The sequence below is a fragment of the Condylura cristata genome, unplaced genomic scaffold (assembly GCF_000260355.1).
Source record: "Condylura cristata isolate star-nosed mole 26May11 unplaced genomic scaffold, ConCri1.0 scaffold00028, whole genome shotgun sequence".
NCBI classification, from domain to species: Eukaryota; Metazoa; Chordata; class Mammalia; order Eulipotyphla; family Talpidae; genus Condylura; species Condylura cristata.
The window spans coordinates 12,518,094-12,533,424 of record NW_004567129.1 but is presented as its reverse complement, the minus strand read 5'-3'; the positions used below and the strand labels follow the sequence as shown (position 1 = coordinate 12,533,424).

The following is a 15,331-nucleotide window of genomic DNA, read 5'->3' as shown; positions in this document are numbered from 1 at the left end:
AACAATAGCACCAGTTTATCCATTTTTACTGCCAAGTGGGAAAGACAAAAACTGTCCAGAATTCCACTTTTTTTTTTTGGTCTAAGCTTTTACCTATAATAGACCATTTTGTCTCAGGAACAATAATGGCTGTTGGTATAAGACACTAAACCAAATTCTGAAGTGGTATTTCTGGGGTCTGCATACTCACGGCTCAGCAAGCATCATGGGCAAGGCGTTCTCTTGTATCTTGGATGGTCGATTGAAGCCCATGGCGTAGACTCCCTGGAGAAGTTGTGGTTTCCTTGAGGCCAGGGATAGAAAAGATGGATACCTAATTGCTGACATTGTTTTAATGGCTGAGAGTTTCATTGTTTTCTATATCTTGCAAGAATGATATTTTATGTCAGATATATTTTCTTATCCTTAATTCATAAAGAAGTTGGCCTTGAATGACAAATGTTCCCTGGATACTACAAGAGTAGTATTTATTAATTCATAGGATAAAATAAATTATAAAAGACATCTAAAAATAAAGACTGCATAGTAAACTGCTAAGCTACAGAATTCCCTTTAGGGAATGAGATTCAGTTTTAGCATCTCAGTGCAGATGCTAAATTGAACTGCAATCACTTTGTGTTCCAAAGTCATTTCAATGCCAGCTATACAAATAGTGGGACAAGCAAAAGATAAGAAAACTGAGCAGTTTCTAGAAGCTGACTTATAGTGTACAGGTTAAGAAGGGTTCAGGTGACGTACTAACTTTACAAATGGCTAAATTTAGTATGACAGTGAAGATCAAGAATAGAATAGTAAAGTTACTCTAACATCACATTTACAATAAGTTCTCTTAAATCAACAGGGTGTTTTTTTAAAACTGCACCAGATTATTTCTAATGAAAAGTCAAATGAAGTCAAGACTTTTGTTCTCAAAGCCTCTCCAAAAGACAAATGTTTCTAGCATATGTTGGTTTTCAGCCACAAAGAACTCTGTAACCTTTGGTGTCTTTTGTTTGGAAGAAAAGATTGTAAAGCTCAGCAGATTGTGATCTGGTTGCCAAGGAAACAAAGTTCCTCCCAGGATTAGGATCCAAGTGATCCAAAAGCTTCCAGTGACTTCATTTTTCTTTTATTTTGTAGGTTAACTCAAATCTTTTAAGTACAAAACAGGCCAAGTTTACCTGGAGACTTAGGTTTCATTCTTTGTTTCCTGTGACTACTGAACACTACATCATAGAGAACTTCCTTATTCGAAAAGGACAACCCATCATGGCTGAATAGCTGACTTCATTTAAAAAAAGTCCTGTTTTTTTTACAAAAGATTTACTTATACATACAAGACCTGGCACTCTGGTTTGAAGTGCAGCACTACAAAGCTAGCCACATCACTATGATACTATTGGCAGCCAATTCAGCACGAGTTCAATCCCCGGCCAGGGAGGTGAGCCACATGGCGAGGCAGACCTCTCCTGACCAGTCCCCTGCTTCCCCCAGCAGTATATTTCAGTAGATCTGCCTGTTCTGTTCTCCATTCTTTCTCTGGTGAATCCTCTCACCGTCCCTGAACCTTTGTCCTGTACTTCAATTATGTATGCATACATAATAAATCTTAGAAAAAGAGCTGGGTTGTTGGCCAGAGGTGTGTGTGATGGGGGGATGGGAGAAGTGAGAGGATTCACCATAGATACAGTGGGGAGCAGAACAGACAGATCTACTGAAATACACTGCTGAAAGGAGCAGTGGGCAGGGCAGGAGAGGTCTGCTGCACACATGGGTCATGTCCCTGGCTGGGGATTGAGCTCATGCTGCAGTGGTTGCCAATAGCTTCATAGCGATGGGACTTAACCCCTTGTACCACCAGGGAGGCCCTAAAAGTCCTTTAAATGAAAGAATTAAAAAAACAAAAACAAAAACAAAAAAACCCATACTTGGGAAAGCAAACTGTCCAGACCTAACTACCCTGATATAAACAGGGCACAGGTGACGGATTTGCGGAATGAAGGCCTTGATGGAGGAAATACACTGAGAAAAATATAATTGATTGAAAACATTGGGGAAAATGGGTCACACTTAATTACCAGCTAATTCTATTTCTGTGGCCAGGGTCCTAGCAGGTAGCAAACGCAGTCGCCATGTCTCTTGATACTCCTAACAGCCAGCATAACGCATGCATATAAACCAGGGAGCCACAGCACGTCTTTATGAACTTTATGAAGAAAACAAAAATCTTGGTATGATGACCTTTCATAATTTTTTGTTTTTTAAATGACACATTAAAAGTCATTCTTAGCACAGTGCCATAAATGTGCTCCCTAAAGCTTAGTGTTGAGTTCTGGAGTGTTTTGAATTCTGGAATGCCAAAGGCTGCCTTCCTCTGTAGGTACTGGGACTCCTGCACAGGCTCTTTTGACAGATCTTACAAAAACAGATGAATTGTTCTTAAGACCGTAAACCCTATAGTCTAACAAAAGGGCTTACCTAATAAGAAATGTTCCTGACATCCAGAAATCAACTGTCAGCCAATATTTTATTGAAAGTTCTAAGAGCATAAAAGAAAAAAGACTTTCAGCTATGATGCATAAATCTGTGGCATTTAAAAATCCCTACCAAGAGGAAAACCGGGTAACCAAGAGACAAAGGCGGGCGGTGGCCATCACTGTAACCTTTTTCTTACTTTCTGATTTCTAAATCATGTGCATTATTAACTAGTTAAAGAACTAAACACAGTAAGATTTTTAAAAATAAAAAGTAAATTACCACAAGATCTCTGAGATGCTAAGGGAAAGGTAAGGAAACGTGGTTCAAAGGAATAAATACTCACAGCCGAAGCTCCTCAAAGGACTTCACTGAGTAGAGGGGGGAGTTTGGGTCCCGCTGCAGGACTTCCACCTGGTTTGTGTTATCGACGAGGTTGCTTCTGATCAGCTTGTTGAGTAAGGACTGGGCGGCTCTGTCCTCTGGCAGGAGGAAATCAGATTTTCTTCACACTCATCGCTCTGTAACTCTGGACAACAGCCTATGTTCCTACCCTCCTAACACTTCTTTTTATACAGTTCTAGGAGTCCCCAGGTAGCCAAGCATGGTTGCAAGAAACCACAATCACACTGACAGGTCTCAATTCAATTCTCACCCACTAGCCTCAAATGGACTGAGATGCCAATGGATCTTTCTATTTCTACAAGCTACTTATTCATTCTTCTCAGACCTCCAGCTGTACCTTCTCTCTTCTCAAACTTCTAACCCACCGCATTCTCACTCAACTACTGTTGAGACTGAGAAGTCCATGTAGTCAAAAGCACCTGCAGCCTTGCTGGTGAGCTAGGGGTTAAGTCTCAGTGCTATCACCACTGTGGCCTGTGTTCAATCCCCAGGCCAAATGGCACAGCAGACCTCTCCTGTCTCATGCGCACCCCCCCCCAACAATCTATTTCAGTAGATCTGCCTGTTCTGCTCCCCACTCTGTCTCTGGTGAATACTCTCATCCCCAGCACCTCTGGCCTGCACCCCAGTGCGTCTGAGCAACAACAAAAAAGGCACACGCACATACTGCCCGACATCTTACTTCATACACCCCCCCAACCTGTCTGTATACAACCTGTCTGCAATGTCCCTGCCACACCCCACCCCCTCACTCAGCAACAAAGATATTTCTCCCAATATGGACCAAGATGCTTGCATAGAAGTCTGCCTGTCCAGTGATTGGTGCCACCAGCATTTGAACATGTTCAGTAGCATTCAACAAAATCTGCATCGTTTTGTTCCACATCCTCACCCACTTATTGCCCCATTTTATCTGCTGCCCTTTATAGAACATTCCTTACAAAGCTATCTATGCTTACCATCTCATGCCCTTTCCTCCCTTTCTCTGCTGAATGTATACAGGCCTTTTTTAAATCTCCCCACTTAACCTCAACTGCCCTTATCAATTCCCAATGACTTCTATGATCTTAAGTTAGCCCAATGGTCAATTTTTAGTGCTTAATCAATTTATCACCTATATTTGACATCCTACTTTTGAAAAACCTTTTTCTTATTTTTAGGCCACCATTCCTTTGGTTACCCTTCTACCTCACTGACTGCTTCTTCTCAATCTCCTACTGGTTCCTTCTCATTTCCTTGGTACTGTAAATGGAATGCCACTGACGCCAGGAAGGTGAGTGCCGGGTCACACCTTCTCTTCTAACAGGGTTTCAAATTGTTACCTTTCTCTTCTTCATCTGTTTTCTCCCCGGTGGTATTGGTTTTGACAACTCCTGCACAAGAAAACAGGTGTCATAATTAGAAAAGCAAATAGTAAACTCACACCTGGAGGTAGGACAATGGAAACACTAAACATAGGTGATCATAATGCAAATATTTGGTGTATCTTTATACTGAATGGATTTCTGTTCCTATGGAGTTTCTAATTGTTTAAGAAAATCTCAAATTTATAGAACTCTGCCTCACTTCACTGCTTCCTCTGACTTATCCTAATTTAAAATAGAACATTATATGCACAAACATTATTAGATATTAGAAAAAAAATAAAGGAATTAAAAATAAAAGGAGTAGGGCCCTCCCTGGTAGCGCAGCGGGTTAAAGCACTGCACTAAGAAGCTTAAGCCGCTTCTGCATGAGTTCGATCCCCGCCTGCCCCGGAGGTGACCACATGGCGTGGCAGACCTCTCCTGACCCGCCCGCTGCTCCCCTCGGCACTGTACTTCGTCGATCTGCCTGTTCTGCTCCCCACCCTGTTCCTGGTGCTCACCCTCCACATCTATGGCCTGTACCCCAGTTCTATATGAATAAATGGGTAAATCTTAAAAAAAAAAAAAAAAAAGGAGTAGGTAAAATGATCATTTTTTTTCTAGAATATATGACTGTAAACCTGCAGGACTATCAACTTTATTAATTTATTTTTTTAAGATTTATTTATTTATGCATACAGAATTGGGGTACAGGCCAGAGGTGTAGGATTCACCAGAGACAGAGTGGGAAGCAGTGGATGAGACAGGAGAGGTCTGTCATGCCATGTTTCTAATTGTTTAAGAAAATCTCATGGGATCAAACTCACAGTGAAGCAGCTGCAGCTAGTTTGCAGTGCTATGTGCTAACTCACTGCACCACCAGGGAGGGCACCCGACTATAAACTTTAAATAAGCTCTCTAGATAAAAGGTAGAAGAGTTAGGTACAACGTAAATTAAATTAGTAGCTTTCATAAGTACAGAAAACTGAACAGCTCCTATTTATAACAGTAACTAAAAAGACAAAATATTGCACCAAGAAATAAACTTAACAAAAGTAAGCAAGATTTACACTAAAAAATAACTTTAAAACACTCATAAAATAGTGCAAAGAGGGCCCTCCCTGCACAGTGGGTTAAAGCACAGCACTAAGAAGCTAAAGCCACTTCAGCATGAGTTTGATCCCCGCCTGCCCCAGAGGTGACCACATGGCGCGGCAGACCTCTCCTGACCCGCCCACTGCTCCCCTCAGCAATGTACTTCTCAATCTGCCTGTTCTGCTCCCCACTCTGTCTCTGGTGAATCCTCTCACCGCCCCTGTGCCTCTGACCTCAGTTCTGTATGCATAAATAAATAAATCTTTTAAAAAAAATAGTGCAAATGGACAGCTAAGCAGCTTATAGAAACATTCCATTAACCCAAAAATGGCAGGAAAGGAGAAGACAAAATTTATGAAGGGACAGATAGAAAAAAAATTGATAATTTGATCATCTAAACCCAACTGTGTCAATAATCAAATGTGGTTACTACAGACAGAATGTTCCAATGAAAGGACGGATTATTAGAATGGACAAAAAGCAACTCTGAGCTATTTAGAGTTTAAAGGTAAGTTGAAGGCCCTCCCTAGTGGCACAAATGGGTTAAAGCGCAGCACAGTGAAGCTGTTGGCAGCCACTGCAGTACGAGTTCTGTTCCTAGACAGGGAGGTGACACACATAGCGTGGCAGACTTCTCCTGACCCACCCCATGTTCCCTTCAGCAGTGTATCTCAGTAGATGTTGTTCTCCCCACTTTGTCTCTGAAGCACTCTCTCACCCCCTGTACCTCTGGCCTGTAACCCAGCTTTTGTATGCATAAATAAATAAATCTTTAAAAAAAGAATTTATTCATAATATTCCCTCCAAAAATTCATACACAAAGATTACTAGGAACAAATGCTCATACTGAGTTTTAAACTGTGCATTTCAATCTAAATAGACCTGTAGGATATAAAATAGAATATCTCATACCCATGCCCTCAAGAACACAAAACTTATGAACTGATAGGCTGAGACTGATTTCCTATAAATGCCTGACTTATAGAAAATTGAAACCCAGACCTCTACCAATGGACATCTGCCAGGAATAGCTGAGTTTGTCAAAAGTTCAGGATTAGTGACAGCAAAGCTAACAAATCACCAAAACAGTCACTTTTAGAGGTGTCTTGGCACATAGGATGAGAACAGCTTGCAAGACAGAATGGGAGCTCTCAAGCCACAGAATCATAAAGTACTATATATAATGAGAAAATCATGATTGTTTATTCCTCACAATGATTAACTGGTGTAAGAATGTCCTTAAATGATAGGGAGTTAATCAAAGGACGTCAACTCTGGGAAGTTTTATTAGGGTTTCCAGAGACATAGACAAGAAGTCACCTGGGTTGAACTGGTCTCACAAATTGGGCTGAATTAAGCTTTAATTGTATGATGGATCTGGTTTTGTCTACTGACAAATTTTCATGACTGGTCTCTTTTAATTTTAGCAGATTCTAACTACACTTTTTCCCTATGCAAAAATACAGTCAACTCCAATCCCTCAAGGGCTTATCTGCAGCTTGCTAAGGCTACATACCCCAAACTGCAATTCCTCCCTACTCCCAAGTAAACTTTTTTTTTTAAAGATTAATTTTATTCAATCATGCTGAACTGGGGTACAGGCCAGAGGGGCAGGGGTGGTAAGAGGCTTTACCAGAGACAAAGTAGGGAGCAGAACAGGCAGATCACTGAAGTAGACTGCTGAGGGGAGCAGAGGGCGGGTCAAGAAAGGTTTGCCTCAGCCATGTAGATCATATCTCTGGCCGGGGATTGAACTTACACTAAAGTGGCTGCGGTCAGCTTGCAGTGCTGTATCCTAACCTGTTGCGCCAGTAGGGAGGAGACCCCAAATAAAATTTTCTATAAAAAAATTTGAATTTATCTCAGAGTCAAAAATTAAAAATTTGTAGAGAAACAATATCAAGAAAACTAGTAGTATAATTCAAAATGATTCTTGATTTTAAGGAGTCAGAGGCTAGATCATATTTGGAAAACTGGGTCCTCCCTGGTGGCGCAAGGGGTTAAACACAGCACCATGAAGTTCTTGGCAGCCACTGCAGCACAAGTTCCATCCAAGTTCGATTCATATCCAGGGAGGTGATCAACATGGCGCAGCAGACCTCTCTTTTGTCTCACCTACTACTTCCTTCAGCAGTATATTCCAGTACATCTATGTCTGTTCTGTTCCCCACGCTTTCACTGGTGAATGCTCTCAGCACCCCCCAACTCTGGCCTGTACCCCAGTTCTTGTATGGATAAATAAATCTTTTTTTAAAAAATCTGGAAAACTAACCTATCCCCTTTAGTAAAGAAAACAAATTGAGTGGCTCTCAAAGCCAGTGGTGCTGTTTGCAAACACTGCTAAAGAGCTGTTTTTATTTTTTTTTAAGATTCATTTATGTATGCATACAAGAACTGGGGTGTGGGGTGTGGGCCAGAGGTATACGGGAAAGGTTAGAAGATTCCCCAGAGACAAAGTGGGGAGCAGAACAGGCAGATCCACTGAAATACACTGCAGAAGGGAGCAATGGATGGGTCAGGAGAGGTCTGTTGTTGCATGTGGGCCAGCCAGGAATCGAATTCATGCTGCAGTGGCTGATGACAGCTTGACAGTACTGAGCCCCCAGCCCCTGCACTACCAGGGAGACCCAAGAGTTGCTTTTAATACTGTATCTCTGAGTGCAGAACCAAAGTACACATAAACTTCTGTCCAGCTAGTAGTAAGGGGTAACTCACCATTGGTATCTGGTTTGATTTTCTCTTCTTTGATCTGCAAATTATTCATCTGTAAGGGAATAAAAGGAAACTAAGTTAAACAAGTGACCCATTTAGGGGCCTCCCTGATGGTACTAAGGGTTAAATCTCAGCACTATGCAGCAATCTGCAGCCACTGCAGCCAGAGTTCGATTCCTGGATCCTTGGCTAGGGAACTGACACATGGCCCAGCAGACCTTGCCTGACCTGCTCACTGCTCATCTCAGCAGTATATTTCAGTCGACCTGCCTTTTCTACCCCCTACTCTGTCTCTGGTGAATCCTCTTACATCTCCCACCCCTGTACCTCTGGCCTGTACCTCCGTTCTTTTATAAATAAATAAATCTCTTAAAAAAAAAAAAAAGCAGTCCTTTGAGCAAGAAGAAATTCCCACATGGCAGGTTGTGCTGTTCAAGAACAGATAAAAGCCAGGGTAAAAACATCATTTCTTCCATCTTCAACAGCCTTCAAAGTTTGTGTGTGTGTTGGGGGGAGAGGGAGGTGGATGGGGGCAACAGATGTAACATTAGAGAGAAAAAATATGACAAGTCTAAACCTGTGCTTTTCTTCTCATTTATGTACTTTATAGAACATCTAAACTTCACTAAGTATATGATATCCTTTCAGTGGCACACAATTCCTTTCTAGGCACAAAAGCTAATTTTTTTAAACCTTGAAATCCATATGGAATCAAAGCAATTACATCTTTTTTATTTTAAGATTTATTTTTATTTATTTAAAAAAGGATTTATTTTTATGCAAAGAAGAACTGGGGTACAGGCTAGAGATGCAGGGGGTAAGAGGATTCACCAGAGACAAGAGTGGGGAGCAAAACAAGCAGATCCACTGAAATACATGCTAAGGGGAGCAGTGGGTAGTTCAGGAGAGGTCTGCTGTGCCCTGTGGGTCAGCTCCCTGGCTGGGGATCGAACTCAGGCCACAGTGGCTGGTGACAGCTTGACAGTGCTGAGCCTTTAACCCCTGTGCCACCAGAGAGGCCCTAAGTTGTCTTTTTTTGTCTGATAAGCACCTCAGAGGTGCTCTTAGAAGTCTGTGCCTCATTTCTTTCAGCATTCTGTGTTTTCTCCTTTGCTTAATTTTGCTTTGTATCTCTTCATTGTAATAAGTTATAGTTATGAGTACAACTGTATGCTGAGTCCTGTTAAGACCTCCACTATCCTGGGTACCTTTTGGGGCTGCCCAATGCAAGTATTTAACACTACGTATCCTCCATACGGCAAATTCACAACAGCCAACCTAAACTCACCATTTTCCTTATCAAATCTCTATTTCCAACCACTAGTCCTCTTACTAGTTTTACTTGATAAATAATATCTTTGAGATCTAACACCTTTGAGAGCTAGGCTGAAACAGTCACCTTGGCTCCTTTTTTTTTTTTCTAACTCCAGCCCATTATACCTCCACAATTATCTCCTGAATCAATCCTATTAAATTCCCTTCTACTATCTAATGTAAGCCCTCTCTCTATAGGAAATTACAGTAACTTCTACACTGATCTCCCTTCCTAATACACTCTATTCCCTGCAGTCAGATAAATCTTGCCAGCTTTCAAAGCTAATTTTGTCAGTATCTTTTTTAAAATTCCCCAAACCAGCCACATACAGCTTCTTCTCTTTTAAGGTTTTAGTTAAGGTTCAAAATACACTCCCTGTATTTTCTAAACGGCCCCCAATACAACCCAAATACCTTAAGCTGCAGGAATTCTGATTTCTGTTCTCTAGGCAAGTGGAGCACCTTGGTGTTCTCTTCTCCTAAAACACTTCACACATCCATCTCTATCTTAAACTCTTGCTCCAATATTCAGTTCAGATGTAAACTTCTACACAAGAAATTTCCCTAATTGTAAATGTCCATTCTGTGCTCAGAGGTCATTTATCACATTCTTTTAACCACTTTCACAGCACTTTCGAATCTAGCCTTCCCAGCTAGACTGCAAAGTTTCCACCTACATTTCACTGGATTCAGCTCATTTTAAGGATCTGCTGACAAACTGATAATCCTCCCCAAAGTAACAAAGTGTCACTGGAAAAGTGTAATTTAGACAAAAGTTGAGTGTGTGATTTCTTAAAACAGGGATACCAAAAAAAGATTAAAAAAAAAATCAATAGTTCATTATCACCAATAGTGAGTCAAAGCTACACTTGGCTGGCTCTAAGAACAGAAAGTCACACTCTCTTACTTGCCATTGAATAATTGGCAATTCATTGTTAATCAACCTCTAAAACTAAAAGTCACCGTAAACAGCAATGAAACCATTTATAGTACCTCCCACCAACATTCGCAGTTGAAACATGAAATCCAGACCGGAATCTGTTATCTGCAAAGAACCACAGATTGCCAACCACGTTAATCTTGGATCGAAAAATCCTGAAACAGGTAGCACAGAATCACTCCAAAAAACTGATGAGAAAGCGTCATGTAAATCTGCCTTTCCTTACAACCCCACCGAGGACGTGCAATCTGGGGGAGACCGCACGACAGATCTGCCACAAGACGAAAATCGGGGTCGACGGGGACCCTGCTTCGCCCGCCCCGCCGGGAACTGAAGCCACTGACCGACTTGACAGCCGCCTCCTGCTCGTCTACTGCCAGGGCCCACGAGTCGGTGGCCATGGTCCTGGAGGGAAGGAGGCCGACTTCCCTGGCACCACACAGCACCGCAGCGCGCGCACTGCCGCAGCGCGAAAACGACACGCACGCGGACCGGAAGTGGGGTTGCGTAAACCTGACGTTGCTCGCGTCCGGCGTGTGGCGTCAACACTTCGCGCCGCGGCCGCCTGGGCGTGTGGCTGCCTGTTTTCTCTCGTCTCCCGGATTTCCACAGTTGTGAGTTCACCGTGCTGGGAATTGCTGATTCTGCGTGGGGAAACTCAAGTCTTCATGATAGTGCCTTGCTTCGCACTGAAATCCGTGTTTAAAATCTTGTCTCATATTAACACGTACGTCTGTGAACTGTAGGAGAAAGTCCCAGGAGAACACATCTGATGCCAGTTTCTTCTGTCAAGAACACAGTAACAGGTAAGACAAAAAAAAAAAAGTCAAAACCAAAGACGTAAATATCCATAATAATACCACTAAAACACACACACACAAAACTACAGCTTTTTTTTTTTCTCGACACTTCTAGCCTTCGTCAACTTACATTATAGTACAGGTTTTCAATTGGTTTTTATTATAGTCCTAAACAAACGTATTTACAATTTAAAATTTGACCTTTTTATTTTACAACCAAGTATTTTTAATAACCTAATTATCCGTGTAATGGCATTATAATAATCCGTCAAGCTCATCCCACATGAGTTACCTAAATCCTCTACCATTCCCCCCTTATATGTTGCTTCCAACACTTTATCATTAACCATAAGACTTAAAAGAACGTTTCCATACCACCAAAAATCACTTTTGACTCTCTCCACTGGACTATAAACTTTTCAACTAAAGGACATTTTATCAGGTTAGTGAACTAGAAAAGTCCATGGACATATGGTAGACTTCCATATTTTTCAGTGGTTGGACAAATCGATTAATACAGAGTTTAGCTCAAAATGTATCACTCTGAGACACATCACTAGTCACTGCAGCATTCATATCAAAATATATAAATGACCTGAATACTTTATAAAAGATAAGTTGTCAGTATGCCCCTGAAAAGGTGCTCAAAGTCATTAGTTATTCAGGAAATGTAAATCAAAGTTACTGTGAGATACCACCATACAACTCTAGAGTGACTGAAATTAGAAACTGGTCTTGCCATGTGTGAGTAAGGATATGGCATGTTGAAAAAACATATTGAATAACACTAAAGGTGGTATGGCAGAATATTCACCACCATTGATACAGCTATAGAGAGAACTGCTGTGGAATTTTGCAGTGGGGGCGAAATATTGGGCTCAATTATTGATGAAAATATTCTGTATTTTAATTGGAAAGGTAGTTACACAGATGTGTATAATTGTCAGATCTCATGGAAAGGTACACCCCCATAAGAACTGTGTAAAGTATGTGTCAAAATATGACAAAGCAATAAAAAAAAACCAAAGTTTAAAAGAATACAGGTAGTAATAAGATAGTAATAATTTGTACCATAAAGAAATGGGGGTGTTTTCAGCTCTTAACCTGCCATAAGAACAGAGAGGATACACACAGAAGGTTCTAAGAGTAAGAAGGTAAATGTCATGTTCTTTTCCCAAATGACCAGCTGGTTCCCAGAATCCTCACAATCAATAAACTGCTTCAGGATTATGTTGTTTACTAGGAGAGGGACTATGTTCTAAATCGTTATCAAGCAGCAATTGGACGGTATTCCAATTGGGTTTCTGAGGAATAATGCTTCTTTTGATCCTTCGTATTTTAAGACTCAATTAGAAATAAGTTGAAACCATTAGATTTTGAGGCACCGCTCCCTCTTACTCTTATCTCAAATATCACACAGCAAAGCTTTTAACTAAAACCAAAAGATCAATTTTGAGTTCTTTGGGGAAGAGGATATTGGTTAGGGTAAAAATTGAAGTCTGGGAGTCCTCTGTCCTCTTTTGATTGTTACTTCATTACAAAGTAGAGCTACTCCACACTGAAAGGCTGATTCCTATATTGCTTCCACTGAAATCCAATTCCTAGAGCAAAATGTGGTCTCTGAGGTAACGGAGGGAGGCATTTTTGTTTGTGTTGAATCTGTAGTGTTCGTTTTTATTTTATTTTAGGGTCCCCTGTTTTACTTTTTATTTATTTCAAATATTTATTTATTTACTTATGCATACAAGAACTGGGGTACAGGCCAGAGGAGGTGGGGAGTGTGGAAGGATTACCAGAGACAGAGTAGGGAGCAGAACAGGCAGAGTGCCTGAAATACACTGCTGAGGGGAGCAGCTGGTAGAACAGGAGAGGTCTGTTGTGCCATGTGGGTCACTTCCCTGGCCCGGCAGAGGATCGACAATAATGACTGGCAGTAGTTGGATAGTGCTGTGACTTAACCCATTGTGCCACCAGGGAGGGCCTAAGACCCATTTAAAAAAATGTATTACACTCGCCTGCACATAGAGAGCGAGGCTGGCATTTGTTTAATCCTAGTGAGTATTCTCAGAGAGGTCTGAGAGCTGGAGCTCCTGTTGAGGCAATGTTTATGGCAGCTCTGGCCAGTAGGGTGCCCTCTGCCAGGGATACCACTCCCTTCCTCAGCTGTCTTTTACATTCTAAAAGAAGGGCACAAACGTAAAGCTATTTAGAAGGGCCAGATACTGAAGAAGGGTATGTTCTCCTGAAACTACCGATGGGCAGCTTTCTCACTTTGGGTCATATTTAGACTGGGCAGATAATGACGTACTGAGTTAACTTTTTTTTTTTTTTTAAGATTTGTTTATTTATGCATATAAGAACTAGGGTACCTGCCAGAAATACAAAGGTATTGAGAGGATTCACTCGAGACAGAATGGGAAGCAGAACAGGCAGATCTATGCAGTATACTGCAGTGGGTGAAACAGGAGAGGTCTGCTAGTACTCCCGTGGAAGCAGAAGAGAGCTGGGAGAGATGTGTTCAGAAGGCCTGATGACAGAATGTGGAGGGAGTCATCATGTGTGGGTGTTTACTCCAGGCTGAACACTGAGGGATATGATGGGGTTGGAATTCACAGTTTGAAATGGTTACTAGACAGAATTGAGGAATTAACCAGGATTAATGATGCCCGAGGCTAGAGGCCCTGCAGCTTTTCTGATGTAGAACACGGTCTCTGGTAATATTTTAGAAATTTAACAGAGAAATGCCTAAACACTGAAATCTGTTGTTAAACTTGAACTTAGTGGCACAACAGGGTAAGACGCAACACTGCAAGCTAGCCACAGCCGCGTCTGTGCGAGTTCAATTCCCAGCCCGAGGTGGCCCGAGGTGACCCACATGACCCGGCAGACCTTTCCTGATCCACCTGCTACTCGTCTCAGCAGTGTACTTTGTCAGTCTGCCTGTTTTCCTTCTCACTCAGTCTCTAGTGAATCCTCTCACCACCCCTGCACCTCTGGCCTGTACCCCAGTTCTGTATGCATAAATAAATATTTTTTTATTTATTTATGCATACAGAACTGGGGTACAGGCCAGAGGTGCTGGGACGGTGAGAGGCTTCATCAGAAACAGTAGGGAGCAGAACAAACAGATCGACGAAGTACACTGCTGAGCAGGTACATCAGGATCTGCTACACCATGTGAGGTACCTCCAGGGCCACACACTGAAGTGGCCACGGCTTGGCTTGGCCTGGCTTGGCAGTGCAGCACTAACGCGCTGTGCCACCAGGGTGGGCCTAACATAGATCTTAAAAAAAACTTGAACTTAAAATTACCATTTGTCTGAAGCTTTGACAAGTCAGATGTTCTCATGGAATGCAACTTGAAGTGTAATCTCTGTACCAATTTAGCTGTTGGTGTTTTATTAGAACACAGACCAGCAGACAGTGCACTTAGCACTTAGCTACACCTTGAGCAAGGACTAACTGTATCCATCTGTTCAAGTCTGATAGTGGGGGAGGTTCACTCAGAGATAAACTGAGAACCTAGTAAGTTTTTCTCCAATTGCAGAATCCCAAGAATGCCAGAAGCATATGGAGAAAGATAAAACAGTTGTAAAAACTTACAAAATGTGTATCTTCCAGAAGCATTCCATCAAAAGCCCATGCCCACTCCCCATCTTCCTCTGGGAAAAGCAAGCCATAGTCCTGGGAGATAGGTCTGCTGTCTCACCCCCACCACCTCTCCCTACGATGAAAGGTGATGAGAGTCTCATTTGAGCTGCTGACTTCCAACTACTTACCACTTGCAGGCTCCAAGAACATTTCTTCTTCCACCTATACCCCTGCCACCTTGCCCCCCATTTCACAGCTAGAACTATCAAGAAGCTCCTTGTGCTGTCAGAGAAAAGTCATGTCAGTTTCTAATCCAAGGCTGACAGGGCCTGAAGAAAGAGGGCATAAGGCAGGAGTGTGATAAATATCCTCCAAGTAGATCACTCGACCCCACACCCTGTAACTTCCCTTTTGTTATTTTTAAGATTTATTTATGCCTACAAGAACTGGAGTACAGGCCTGAGGTACAGAGGTGCAAGAGGGTGAGTGGATTCACCAGAGACAGAGTTGGAAACAGAGCAGGCAGATGTACTGAAATTCACTGCTGAGGGGAGCAGTGGGCTAGATGGGAGAGGTCTGCCACCCATGTTGGTCAGCTCCCTGGCTCGGGATAGCTTCACAGTGCTGTACTTTGACACACTGCACTACCAGGAATACCAGGAAGGGCCCCCTTT

The 15,331-nt window shown here is 42.1% G+C and overlaps 1 protein-coding gene across 1 annotated transcript in view; it reads right to left on the bottom strand.

The window, feature by feature from the left end:
• The window catches only part of LOC101636313 (ATP-dependent RNA helicase DDX19A), a 17,608-nt gene extending 6,868 nt beyond the window's left edge, over positions 1 to 10,740 (bottom strand). The window contains exons 1-5 of the mRNA XM_004690390.2: positions 10,611 to 10,740; positions 8,016 to 8,064; positions 4,182 to 4,232; positions 2,801 to 2,936; positions 191 to 283 (exon numbers count right to left, since the gene is read on the bottom strand). Coding sequence (XP_004690447.1) covers positions 191 to 283; positions 2,801 to 2,936; positions 4,182 to 4,232; positions 8,016 to 8,064; positions 10,611 to 10,667 — 386 coding nt within the window. The 5' untranslated portion in view covers positions 10,668 to 10,740. The remainder of the gene's footprint in view (positions 1 to 190; positions 284 to 2,800; positions 2,937 to 4,181; positions 4,233 to 8,015; positions 8,065 to 10,610) is intronic.
• Positions 10,741 to 15,331: the final 4,591 nt, after the last annotated feature.